This window comes from Phoenix dactylifera, chromosome 1 (assembly GCF_009389715.1).
Source record: "Phoenix dactylifera cultivar Barhee BC4 chromosome 1, palm_55x_up_171113_PBpolish2nd_filt_p, whole genome shotgun sequence".
In the NCBI taxonomy this organism is placed as follows: Eukaryota; Viridiplantae; Streptophyta; class Magnoliopsida; order Arecales; family Arecaceae; genus Phoenix; species Phoenix dactylifera.
In genome coordinates this window covers 11,132,083-11,145,174 of record NC_052392.1, presented here as the reverse complement: position 1 = coordinate 11,145,174, position 13,092 = coordinate 11,132,083, and the positions used below count along the sequence as shown (strand labels likewise).

General features: G+C 45.1%; 1 protein-coding gene across 1 annotated transcript; it reads right to left on the bottom strand.

Annotated features, from left to right (window-relative positions):
• Nucleotides 1–3,945: 3,945 nt before the first annotated feature.
• On the bottom strand, nucleotides 3,946–11,220 carry LOC120110778 (putative disease resistance protein RGA3). Its single transcript, XM_039126343.1, has 2 exons — nucleotides 7,639–11,220; nucleotides 3,946–4,825 (listed from the first exon to the last, which is right to left on the bottom strand). The coding sequence occupies exon 1, from the start codon at nucleotides 11,194–11,196 to the stop codon at nucleotides 7,714–7,716; it is 3,483 nt and encodes a 1,160-aa protein (XP_038982271.1). The 5' UTR covers nucleotides 11,197–11,220; the 3' UTR covers nucleotides 3,946–4,825; nucleotides 7,639–7,713.
• Nucleotides 11,221–13,092: the final 1,872 nt, after the last annotated feature.

The following is a 13,092-nucleotide window of genomic DNA, read 5'->3' as shown; positions in this document are numbered from 1 at the left end:
CGATAGACTTCATAGTGAAGAGGCTCGAAGTCATCATGATGCAGAAAAGGTTTAGCCAGTTGGGTGGCCTTCAACACGATAGGGAGGTGAGGGCATTGGTCAATTATTTCTCTGAGATGTAGAGACCTGTGCGAGACAAATTTGCTCGGCCCTAGCTCTCTCAGATGACAACCATTCTAAACTTTGAAAGGATGTCTAAGAGTTTGGACTTCTGGGGAGAGAATGACTTTAAAAAAAAAGCCAGCCTCAACTCAATCCAAAGCATGATCAAAAGCGTGAAGAACCCCAAAACTCTCCAGAAAAAACCAGATACAGGAAAAAAGATTCAATCTTTATCATATGAACGCCAAAAAGAAGAACAAAAAGATAACCCTGAATGTCAAAAACAAGGTATGAGAACTAAATGCTCTTACTGACCTCAAATGAAACTATTCTCTCCTTCAGCGGCCCCTGCCCCCTGGTATCTCATTCCTCCAAATCTAATATATTTGAGAGAAGACAGAGAAAGAAAGCATTAAAAAAATTAGATGAGTGATGAGTGATGACTGATGTCTCATGTCTCCCCAAAGCTAGTTAAAAAGTGAGGCCCGTGGATGGTGGACTTCGGCAAATGAACCTTAAGTTCTTGCCTATTAGCCGGAGGACGGTGGTTGGTGGACGGTGGACCCCTCGCCGCTAACGAGGACGGCGAAGAGCCGAAGAGCCGAGGACGGGGAGGAACGGAGCTGCGGAGGACGACGAGGAGCCGGGGACGGCGAGGAGCGGAGGCCGGAGGAGCCGAGGAGAGCTGGACTGCTGGAGAGGAGGTCCAGTTATCCAGACTCTGGTGTCCGGACTCCGGAACAGGGGCGGCGGGCGGGCGGCGGCGAGGAGGCGAGGAGCCAAGGCGGATTAGAGCGGAGGCCGGAGGGCGAGGAGCCGAGAAGAGTAGAGAGGAGGTCCGGACTCCGATCTCCGAACTCCGGAGCAGGGGCGGCCGGCGGCCCAAGAACCGAAGAAGCGCCCGTCGATGGTCGAGTTATCAAGAAACTGGAGAAGAATTGGAGTCTGGTGGTGGGGGGAGAGCCGGAGAGGACTGAGTCACTGCCAAGAAGGTTCAGAAAACAAAAAAAGCACTGGGAGAGAACTGAGAAAAGGAGGGGGAAGAGAACCCAGAGAAGAGAAAGTGGGGGAGGAAATGTCCGTTGGTTGTCTTTGTCGTAGGCTTGTAGCTCACGGTTCACCTCAGTCACCGACTCACCTATAGGCTATAGCCATAGCCTGTCTCGCTGTCTGAGTGTCTGTCGACAGAAACCCACTGTAGCGGCGGCGTTGCAGGCGGATGTGAAAGCTATGGGCCCGTAGCTGTGCAGTAGTGCAGGCGCCAAAACGGGGCCTTCCTTCAGTCGGGGGCCTTAGGCGACCGCCTCAGTCGCCTAAGGCTCGAGCCGGCACTGGCTCCCACATTCTTGAAAAGATTTTGGATTATCGCTAAAATATAAAACCGAGGATATGACAATGAAAAGCCTACTGTCTGTCATTAGGATCCAAGAACAACATCTTGAGAAAGACAATGAGCAACTCATGAAACCTAAGTTTCTAGCCAAGGTAAACTTTAATGTTAGATTTTTTGGTTAAATAATGATTAAAAGTTTTCATACTTTAAAACATATATATTTATATATATGTTAAGATGGGAGTTTGGCTTAGTTAGTTAGTATGTTGTTTTGATTTGGAGGAGGTCGTAGGTTCGACTCTCCTTTTCCTTGGTTTTATTCTCACGTGGAGGATTTATTCAGGTGGAGGCCCTTATTAGAGGATTTATTCCCTCAGTAGCTCGGCCTGAGCTCGTCCCGCCTCGCGACACGAGCCTCCGAGGATTTATTCACGTGGAGGCGCGCCTGTGCTCGTTCGAGGCGGGTGGGTCTCGCCTCGTGCGAGTACTCGTCCAAAGCGCGAAGAGCCGAGGTCGTATCTCGCCCGTGCTCGTCCGAAGCAGGTGAGAGCCGAGGCTGAGGTCGCACCACAGGTGCGATGAGTTGAGGTGCGTGAGCCGTGCCTCGCACCCGAAGCGCGAGAAGCCACGTTGTTTCCTCGCTTGCACCTCTTCGCAACTCACCTCGCATCCGCTGGCTCCACTCTCAGTGTTTTTTCAAACTTTCTTACTAGTTTTGACCGTTGGATCGGTTTTTGGTCGCGTCTGTCCCGAAGAAATCTATAAATAGATCTCTACGGATTAGACAGAGGAGAGGATCGAAAGCAGAGAACTTCTATTCTCCCTTTCTACTACTTTTCTTTTAATCAACGGGCTTGCTGCATACTAATTCTGGGTTCGAAGGCTTCTTTGATCTATGCAAATCATTGAGGCAGAAGGAACATTGCGAGAGGCTGTTGTATCTCAAGAGTAGAACGCCATCCAAGCCTAGTGCACTATAAGGCGGCGAAATCTACTTCAAGGAAAGTGACCAATATATCACGCCTCAGCATCTCGGGTTCCATTTTTTCATTTTTTTTATTTATTTTTTAAGCCTATTTCTACCCATTATTTATTGAAGTAGAATATTTTAGATTTTATTTTTTCTCGGAGGGATTACTTCCAACAGTAGTCGTACGGCTACGGATGCCTTCTTCGGTAAGCCCAGCCATGACGGCGTCGGCAGGAGACGATCGACGACCCTAGAGCCACCCTCACGAAAGCGATAGAGTCTCCTGCGACCCCACCGCCGACTGGAGGCCAATCTTGACGAAGGGCGCCTCGGACACGAGGGTCCACCAGCGCGGAACCGCGACGACAGAGCCCGGCACTTGTCGAGCATCGTGGGTTGTCTGTGGACCCGTTTCAGGGTAGACCGTAGACGGCGGAGCGAGGACGACGTGGCCGAAGTCGGAGGCGGTCGACTCGTCCCTGACCGCCTGACGGCATGGACAGCGGACGAATCCCCGGTGCGGTTCGCCCGACGGACGGTGAGGTTCTCGTTGCGGTTACGTCCTAGTCAGTCGCCGGTCGGATACGGGGAACACGGTGGTAAGGTCGTCCAAGCCGTCGACGGCGGCACCCCACCACCGTATGCGCCGGAGCTACGGATCATGCCGAAAGCACGGACGGATAAGGAGCAGGCGTCGAGGACGCGGACCATCCAGCGGAGCTGCTGCTGGTGCATGGAGAGACTCCGCCTCGAAGCCGGCGAGGGCGGTGCAACTCTCGGGTCAGAATTCGGCGCCGGAGAGCGGGACCGCAAGGAGAGGAAACATGGAGGGCCGAACCCGTCCGCCATTAGTTTTGGAGGAGAACGGTGGCGGGGACGGCGCCACTTTCGTTTGTCTTATTCCGTTCGTATTGCCGCTACAGCGGCGGCGGCGAAGCGTGGAGACCGACGCGGACGAACCGGGCGGATTTATTTTAATTTTTGTTTTGGATCGTCGGAGAGCATTTTAAGCTCTTCGCTAAAGACACACACACGGACGCATTAGAAAAAAAAAAGGGCTTGGCTGAAGGTCTGAAACGAGGTCCAGATTGATTGCATTCGGAACACCGCTTCCATCTTCCATCATTTTCTAATGCAGTACCCACCGGCACCTCTCTCTCTCCTCTTCTTCTTCCTTTTTTTTATTTTTATTTTTATTTTTATTTTTTGTACCGCAGTAGTTCACACCTGCCGCTGTAGATGGGTGCAGCCAATAAAATTTTAAAAAAATAACACAGGAGATGAAGCACCGACACACCACGAATAAAGCTACCCAATCAACTAGCATTTTTAGCAACATCAATATTTTATTATCGTAGGAAGCTCGAACTTTGAACTACTGCCGGCATGTACGTTGCTGGGACTACTTCAAACTCGACACAAGCATGTATAGGCTTAGCTGGCCCCTATACAATGAAATATTGCATAAAAACTTGCTTAACCTACAGGCATGCAAAATTGGTTGTAGTTAGCATGGACCATTCCGGCACTTGAGTTGCCGGAACTAGTTCAGACATGCAGATTTAACATAAGCACAAGTCTATCACCCACTGAAAAAAAAAATATTGCATGTTAGAGCAGTGTCTGGATTAGTGTACAATAACGGTAAAATTAATCTGGCCTTGAGTTGCTCACTTGGGATGCGTTCACACAGAGACGGAAAATAGTTGGATCGACAGTTTGTATTGGATCTTCTGGTTTCATCTATGGATGAGGATTGAAGGATGCAAAGATTTTTTTACCAAAAAAAAAAAAGGATGCAAAGGTGCACCTGCAATTTAACCCACCAATCAGAATTGTCCTTCAACTCTCATGATGCATGTCTGCTGATAACGTTCAATATAATTGATCAGTAACACATAAAAATCAAAGCACCAATATTTGAAGAAATTTCCTGCTCGGCTATGCAGGAAGCTGTATCTTCTGCCAAGTCATTCATCGCCGAAGCCCCTGGAAAAACAGAGTGAAATATCTCCCTATCCTATGTCAAAAGGAACTATTAAACTGCGGAAATTTCATGAGCATGTTATTTTTTATTTACTTGAGATTAACTAGAAAGCACAGATGTGGGGAGTCTTCTGAGTTTCAGAAATCCAACTAGAGTCTCCAGAAGAGAAAAGATCATTGGACAGAAAGAAAGAAACAAAGACATCCCAAAATTACATCATAGCGTAGATGGTCATTTATGATAAGAATGAATAGAAATGCTATATAATATTATAGACAGATAACACATTAGAGTCATAACATGAGTATTTGTCTCATTTGAGAGAGAACCTTCGTTTCCTCCATGATTTCCAATATCCAAGGGGGGGTTAGAAAAGATATCCATGGCAGTACAGCACTCCGAACTTTGAAGATCTCTTACTTTACTGTTGAAACTGCAGACAAAATAACTATCTTGCATAAGTATTAGAGATAACCGTTGAGCTAACTGAAACTTCTGGTCAAACATTAATTGTTCCTGAACTTTAGATAAGAAAGAAAACCATGCACAAATACCACAAGAAACATAATCTGGATTGCAAAAACATATTATAAGGTTGAAATTAAATTTATAAAGGTCATAAGGTGAAAGAATGGAATCATCAGTTGTTTTTTTAATTTTATCCATCTTTTTTTTAGAGTAATGAAGGAAGTGAGGAACTTTTCCTCGATTTATTGCAGAATATAATCAACATTTATAAGATTGGAAATAGGGACAGAGGGTACAAGATAAGTCCAAATTAGGTACAAGAAGATCAAGAGGACAATTTGGTAGCAATCAAGAAAGGGAAGACAGGAGGCTTTTATGGCTGACCAACTGTTTGGGAAAACAAAGATATCCTTAGAACTGAAAGGAATTCAAAGCTTTGAATCCAAAAAAGTTACAACCTAGGACCTTATCCAAAAAGGTTAACCAAAAGATATTATTTGGATTTCTTAGTTCTGTATAAGTATCCAAGATCTTTTTGGCAAATAACCGATATGGGACTAAATACATGCCCGCACGGTTTTCGCATACTTCCCCATTTAAGCCCTGGCGTTTTCGTGAAGCTAGGGGTCCAAATCTATTTAAATCCAATTACAAATACTACGATTAGCTCATGGTTAATCCAAATAGGCTAGTGCTGCAGTGTTTCCTAGTCTACATAAGTCATGGGTCAGATTCATTCTGATACCATTTATTACAACTCAGGATCTCATCCAAAAAGACTAGTCAAAATATATTATTTGGGTTCCTTAGTTCCGTATAAGTACTCAAGATTTTTCTAACAAATAACTGATATGGGACTAAACATACGCTCACACGAGTCCTTACAAGAACTGTGATGGATGAACAATTTTTCTTGAGAAAGATTCTTGAGTTTTGTTCGAGCCGCATCTGCCAACTAAGAGCCACTAGGAGTTAATCCCATGCCTTCTTCAATGCTGGTTGAACTTTCTTGCCCCTCCAACTTGTCCGAAGAGCTTGAGGGCATGACTTGAAGGAGTCCTAAATGCGACCAGTGAACAGACCCTTGATGAAGACATGAGTTGCGAGTTTCAACAGATGAGCCACATAATGGGAAACCTGAGTACCTTCCAAGCTCTTTTTTAGTAAGAACATCTCTTGTATTTAATCTATTCCTCAAGCAAGTCAAAAGAAAATTTTACCTTTCTTCAGCACAACTGCCTTCTAGATGGCTTCATAGTAAAGATAGAGATTGCCACCATTGTTGATGAATTTATAGAAGGAGTTGACATAGATATGACCATCCTTAGTAAGCTTCCACATCTGCATGTCTGCTAAACGAGGTCTAATGGGTTTGAATTTTCCAGTTGTCATAATTCAAAAAGAGAAGGAGAGGAGACATAGCAGTTTAATGTTCCATTTCGAAGATCGCCAATTCCACTGAGAAGCTACTGAAATACTAGTTTTTAGCACTCTGCCATAAAGCTCTTAGAAGAGACTGGAGCTTGGAACAGAGCCAACACAAGTTTTTTCTCAAGGATCTCTTAGTTTGCATTTTAAGCTTTTTATTAGCATTAATAGGCACTGTTGATTTGTTCTCTCCAACTTGTTCCCCATGCCCTTCATGAGTTTCCAAGCCCACTTTGCTATAGCAATGCTTGATTCAAGTTTCTGATATTCTTTAGAACTAGGAACCCTTCTTCCTTAACACAACAGACGCTCTCCAAATTCATCAAGCAATTGAAGCCATTCACACTTTCCTTCCCAAAGAAAAAGCTTATCTCATCCGATCAATTCTATTGGAGACCCATCTTGGTAGCTTGACAATGGATATGAAGTAGGATAACATGGCTGTTAGAACAATTTTGATTAGCGTGATTCTTCCTCCCATAGATAGAAGCTTCCCTTTACATGAAGCAAGTCTAGAGCTAATCCTCTCTAGAAGGGGCATCCAGTACTATTCTAATAGCTTCCTGTAACCTAGAGGCAAGCTGAGATATGTGAAAAGGAGTTTACCTTTCCTGCAGTACATCATAGTCGCAATTTTGGTTGCTTCACTGTCATCCATGTTTATACAAAGAATGGAACCTTTATGGAAGTTGATCTTCAGCCTGGCTGTGCTTACAAAGCAAGGAGGACTAGTATGGCAGCAATAATACTGTCTCTTTTGCCAGCACAAAAATGAATTTAAGCACATATAATATATTATTCCATCACATAGCAGTAAACTGTAAAAACATCAATAGTTATTGGAAACTGACAGGTTAAAAAACAAATAGTTGTCGGTAGGTTTCAAACATTCCCTATGACAGAGCATTACAGCTTTGTAAATACGAGCTATTTAATAATTCAAGGAAAGAACTATCCATCAGTTGATTTGTTACACAGTATAATCACTGCATGCATAGAGTATAAACCAAATGAAACTATTTTGAGAAATGCAGTTCAGACTTCAAAAATAAATCCAACCATATAAAAATAGCCTGAAAGATTATTCTGATAATAGAACTCAATCTTGAGTTTGGCGGATTTCACCAAGCAATGATACTCCAACAAATTAAACTGATTGCAAATAAGATTAAACTAGTAAAACATAACAACTCAATGAAACTGATATAGCAACAACAAGAACCTAATTAAAGATGTTCAATGCCCATGGTCACAAAGCCCAAAGCAGAATCATTCAAGAAGTTCTCTTATGATCATCCCACTATCATTCAATGAACTTGCTAGGTGTCCAACACTCAAGAAACAGATTACCTTTGCAGACAAGAATGATGTGAGGTGAAGAGCTTGTCAGAAGACAACAATATGTGGTGATCATGATGCACCTATTTACATAGTTGAAGCACTTGTTAACCTTATATCAATGCGTGGAATATGTGCAATCTTGTCCCAATCCTCGCCTATCTCCCTCTCACATCGACGCTCCAAAAGAGGACAATGTCTGATGCTGAGATCCTGAAGTGTCGTAAGCAGCCGCATCCCATCAGGCAAGCTTGCTAGATTGCGACAATTTATAATTTCCAGACGCCGGAGTGATGTGAGGCCACCCAGCCATTCGGGTAAAGCAGACAATCTGGCACATCTGTAAATCTTTAGATGACGGAGTGAAGTAAGAAGACACTGCTGCGGCCCTCCTTCCCCTAAAGAGCTCAAATTTGGGTGATTGCCAATGGTCATGATCCGAAGTGAAGAGAAGTGCTGCACAATACCTTCTGGCAAACAAGTTAGATCTTCACATCCATCAATTCTTAAATCCTCAAGGGCTGTGAAGTACTGCAGCCTGTTCCACCAGGATGGTGATGGTGCTCTACAATTATAAATGACCAGTTTCCTGAGGTGTGAAAATGATGATGAACCCAGATTGATTCTGTCACCAGCTAACAATAGCTCCATTTTGCATTTCTGTATTTCCAAACTCCTGATTGAGGATGGAATGGATGGTTGTGCTGTCAAATTGGGACAGCCTACGGCTCTGAAATAAGTGAGGCGAGGGAATGTCTCTCTTCCAGGTATTGCAAGCAGCAATTCCTCCAAATTAGGCATGTGCCTGAATTGAAGACTTTCTAGTGAGGGAAAAGTGCCTGTGTCACCATAGAACTCTGTGCTGATGGTCCTTAAAGCAGAAAAACTGACTAAAATTAGAAATTTAAGTGATGGAAGTTGTGCAAGTGGTGGAAGACGTGTGCATCTTTCAAAATTAGATAGATTGATTCGGACCAGACTTGTATAAGATGACAATGGTTCTATTGCTGTCATCCATACTGGAAAATTGATGCCCCCATACTCTTTTATCTCCAGCTGCTCCAGATTACTATGTGGCTTGAGGCCTTCTAGAACATTCTCAACATTTTCGCCTGGCACTGAATCTGCCTCTCTTTTCCAGTTTAATTGCAACATTCGCAGCCCCCTCTTTGCCTTCAACTCAGCTTCCACAGCTTCCTCAGGATTCTTCAAATGTTGGAGATTATTGACTTCGAGATAACCTCTTATTAGGTTCAGGCCTTGCAGCTCAGCAAAGGTACTCCCACAATCCTCACCCACGGTGAACATTGTTAATGTCTGAAGATTACGTAATTGCCCCATTCCTGAGGGCATTCGTTCCAACAATTTGCATCCACTTATATCCAGATGCCTAAGGTTGCTCAAGTTTTTTATTCCTTTAGGTAACTGATGCAGTTCTCTGCAGCCTCGAAGGTTCAGTGTTTGCAGGTTATGGAGATGAGTGATAGAGTTCGGTAAAGTTTCAACCTCAGTCCTTGACAGGTCAAGAAACCTCAGATGTTCCAGCTTGCCAATTGCATTAGGAAGCTTTATAATTCTACACCCACTCAAATCGAGAACCCTCAAATGAGTTAGAGTAGATAGCATATTTTTAGGAACCTCTGCAGGACTGCGACTGTGGGAGAAATAGTCACCTGGTTGCAGCACAAGGAATGACCTCAGCTTTTTTGCCTCAGAAGAGAACTTTGAAATTGTTAATGACATCTCATTACAAATTAATGATGAATAGTGGCATCTTTCAGGAATATTTTTCTGGCTTCCAACTTCCATGGTCAAGCATTCTTCACCTGCAATTGATTGAGCAAGGTCATGGACTAGATCATGCATCTTACATGTTATCACACTACCATATAAATACTCTGTGACTTCTTGGAAAAAGGAACTCCAAAGCAACACGTTGAAATACTCATTACCGGCATCCTCCTCAAGCATCCCTTCATCAGTTGGCGAAATGAAACCTTCTGCTACCCACATCTCAATTAGCACATGTTTCCTAATTTCATAATCTTTCGGGAACAATGAACAATACGCAAAACACTGCTTCAACCGAGATGGTAAATGATCATAACTCAACCTTAGGGCAGGAATTATTTCAGTCCTTTCCTGTGATAATCTCCAAATTTCACTATCTCTGATAGCTAACCACTCTGCTTCATCTCTTTTAGTGCTCATTAGGCTTCCGAGAGCCTTCACCGCTAAAGGCACCCCTCCACATTTCTGGACAATCTCCTTTCCAATTGCTTCTAAACTTGAAGTCTCCTTCACTCTCTCCATTCCAAAAGCCTTATGCTTGAACAGAGTCCAACAGTCATCATCTGCTAAAACTTTTAATTGGAAGGGAGCAATGCTACCCATCATCACCGCAATTCTCTCGTTCCGTGTGGTTACAATGACTTTGCTTCCAGCTGCGCTGCCTCTCAGCAAGCACTTGAAATCATCCCACTTCTCTGCATTCTCATTCCAAACATCGTCGAGAACAAGCAAGAATTTCCTCGCTCGGAGCAGCGATCGGAGACGGAGCTGCATGGGTTCCAATTCACATAGGCGGCAATCCTCTTGAGTGACGCATTCTATCATCGCCCTTGTCAGCCTCCTTATGTCAAAATCTTCGGAGACGCAGATCCAAATCCGAAGCTCAAAGTCGCTACTAATCCTTTCATCATTATAAACTAATTTGACAAGAGTGGTCTTGCCGAGACCCCCCATGCCGACTACCGAAACTATGACGACATCCTTGTCGCTACCGGTATCAACCAACAAATGAACCAATTTCTCCCTGTCCCCGTCTCTTCCAATAACCTCAGACTCATCTACCGCCGAACTCGTGTGCCGATGGCCGATTTCCACCCGCCTATCCGAGACAGGCCCCTCTCTCAAATGAAACTTGATTCTCTCAGCTGCAATCTCATCCAATCTCTTCGTAATCTTCTTGATTTTCCTAGTCATCCGAAAGCGAAATGCAAGAGGAAGGGGAAGTGAGAAGAGTCTGCTTACTTTTCCGTGTCGCCGCCTTCGCCGGAGAGCTACGATGTGGAATTTGTCGACCACGTCGTCAGCATCGTAGGCTGCATCCTTGAGCTTGCGCAGCCAGTTGTGGAGAGCTTTCTCGCGGGGAGATCTCTCCTCGGCGTCTTCGAGGACGTCTTGGATGGTGGAGAGAGCGCTCTGGAGCTTTCTGATGTTTCTCCGGACTTTCTTTAGCGGGGCAAGCTCCTTCCACGCACCGGTGGCCAGCTTCCCGATTACTACTCTCAGAAGGGCGGACACGGCCGCGGCTTCCGCCATTAGAAAGCTAGAAATCGAGATTAATTGGATGAAATTGGTGGAGTTTTCGGAGGAAGATGAGCCACTAGCCGGAGGATTTTCTCCTCTCTCTCTCTCTTTCTCTCTCTCTTCTCTTTGCTTGCTCGGTGAAGAGCGAGAAGACCGATATCCCCGAGCAAGAAGACCGAGAGAGAAGTAAACGCTCGCGAATCCGGGGATGCCTGCCTGCCAAGGGAGTGCTGGCTTGCGGAATTGGTATTCCCCCATGGTGCTGGGCCCGTTGGCAGGCGGAGGCGGCTATAATTCCTAATTTTTTTTAGTTATCGGCGAGCTGTTTAGATTTGAGAATGTACGGCAGCGTTTTCCGGTCTGACAATAACAGAGAATTTTCTGAGCCCACCCGTTGGACAGCTCATCTAGTTTATCATTATTGGCAGATATGAATGCTCGAATCTTTGAGGACAAAAACGCGCATCCGAGACTGATAGTAGAGCAGGCTCTTATTTATATGGCAGAGGTCCTTGGCATTACCATATCGTCGTCTTTTGGGCCAATTAGAAAATCTCGGACTCTCATTCCGTTTTTTAGCATCCAAGACTATATTCGTATTCTGGGAGCCCCCACCTTCTAATTTTTTTAAAGTGAATTTCGATGGTGGCCTCAGCGAGGGAGAAGGCAGCGGGTGTCGGATTTGTCATCAGAGATCAGAAGGCTAGATCCGTGGCGGCTAAAGGTCGATGGATCTTCGAGCAAACTATGGGAGGGTGTCTTCTATGCAAGGTTAGTGGTGGGCACGGACTGTATCGTCCTTGAGGGAGATTTTGCTACGGTGATCGAGTGAATTCAGGACAGGATGCGATTGATTCACAACAACCGCCGACTTTTCGGTGAGTGCACTTCTCATCAGGCTACTCATGCCTATAAAGAGGCAAATAGTGCGGCTGACCGGATGGCATCCTTTGTGGCTCAGCATTTCGGAGGTTTCATTTAGGACAACCATGCCTTGGTTCTGTCTTTCTTATATTCTCTCATTATTTTTGATCTTATGGACGGTATCTACATTCGTTGTGTATGAGTCGCCGTTGTACCAAAAAAAAAATTCTGACGGAATGTTTGAGGAAAATCCGACATGCCAGTGGAAGGGCTAGGGCTGCTGAGCCATGATATTTAAGTAACTAGATGTTTGTCAAGTTTTGGTGCTGGACGCAACCAAATCATGGTTCCTTTGAAATTAAGCCAGTCTACGGAATTAGATTCAATAATCTGCATGTAATCGGCTCCGATTTCAAAAACCGTTTCCTTTTTAAAAAAATAAAATGCGGATCTAAATTATTTAAAATCTTCATCTTCTTTTGGAATGTGTAGCTAGGCCAGTTAACGAGTTGAACGGAGCCCGAGCGGGGCTCGGGCTCGACTCGTTTCACAGAATCTCAGGCTTGGGCTCGAGCTCGGGTTCAGTACTGAACTTTGTGTTGGACTCGAGCTCGGGCTTGCTTGCCAAAGCAAAGGCTCGGGCTTGAGCTCGTAAAGCTCGTTTCAATTACCATCTCAAGCCCGAGCTCGGGCTCGAGCTCGATAAAAGGCAAAAAAAACTTGATAGAAGAAGAGAGGCACTGAAGAAACCCTAGCTTCTCTGCTGCTAAGTTCCGGAGCCTTGGGTTGGACACATGGGTAGGAGAGGAGGAGCCTCTAGATGAGCAGCGCCCCAACGTGGCAAATCCAGATCTGCCTTGGGTTGGAGAGGAGGGGTAGGAGAGGAGGGCCTTGGCCCTTGGGTTGGACTTAGACGCAGAGTTTTCAAGTGAGATCCAGATTTGACTGCCCACGTTTCGTTGGTGGCGCGATCTCGACCATCGGATCCTGAAACCGCCCCCTCATTTGGTCGTCGGTGGGCAGTGTTAAGTCACGAGCTCCGTTTGGGCTCGTGAGCTGCTTGGGCTCGGGCTCGATTTTAAATGTGTCTCATTTTGGGCTCGGGCTCTTTTCACTAACGAGCCGAGTTTTTATCGGGCCGAACCCAAGCCAAGCCCGAGCAGCTCGGCTCGTTAATAAGCCTACCTGTAGCTAACTCATGGATCTGAATTTGGATAGCCCAGCCCAAATTGAATTAGGTGTGAAAGAAAATCCAATCTACCCTTGCATCCTCAGGGCATGTCTCGGCAT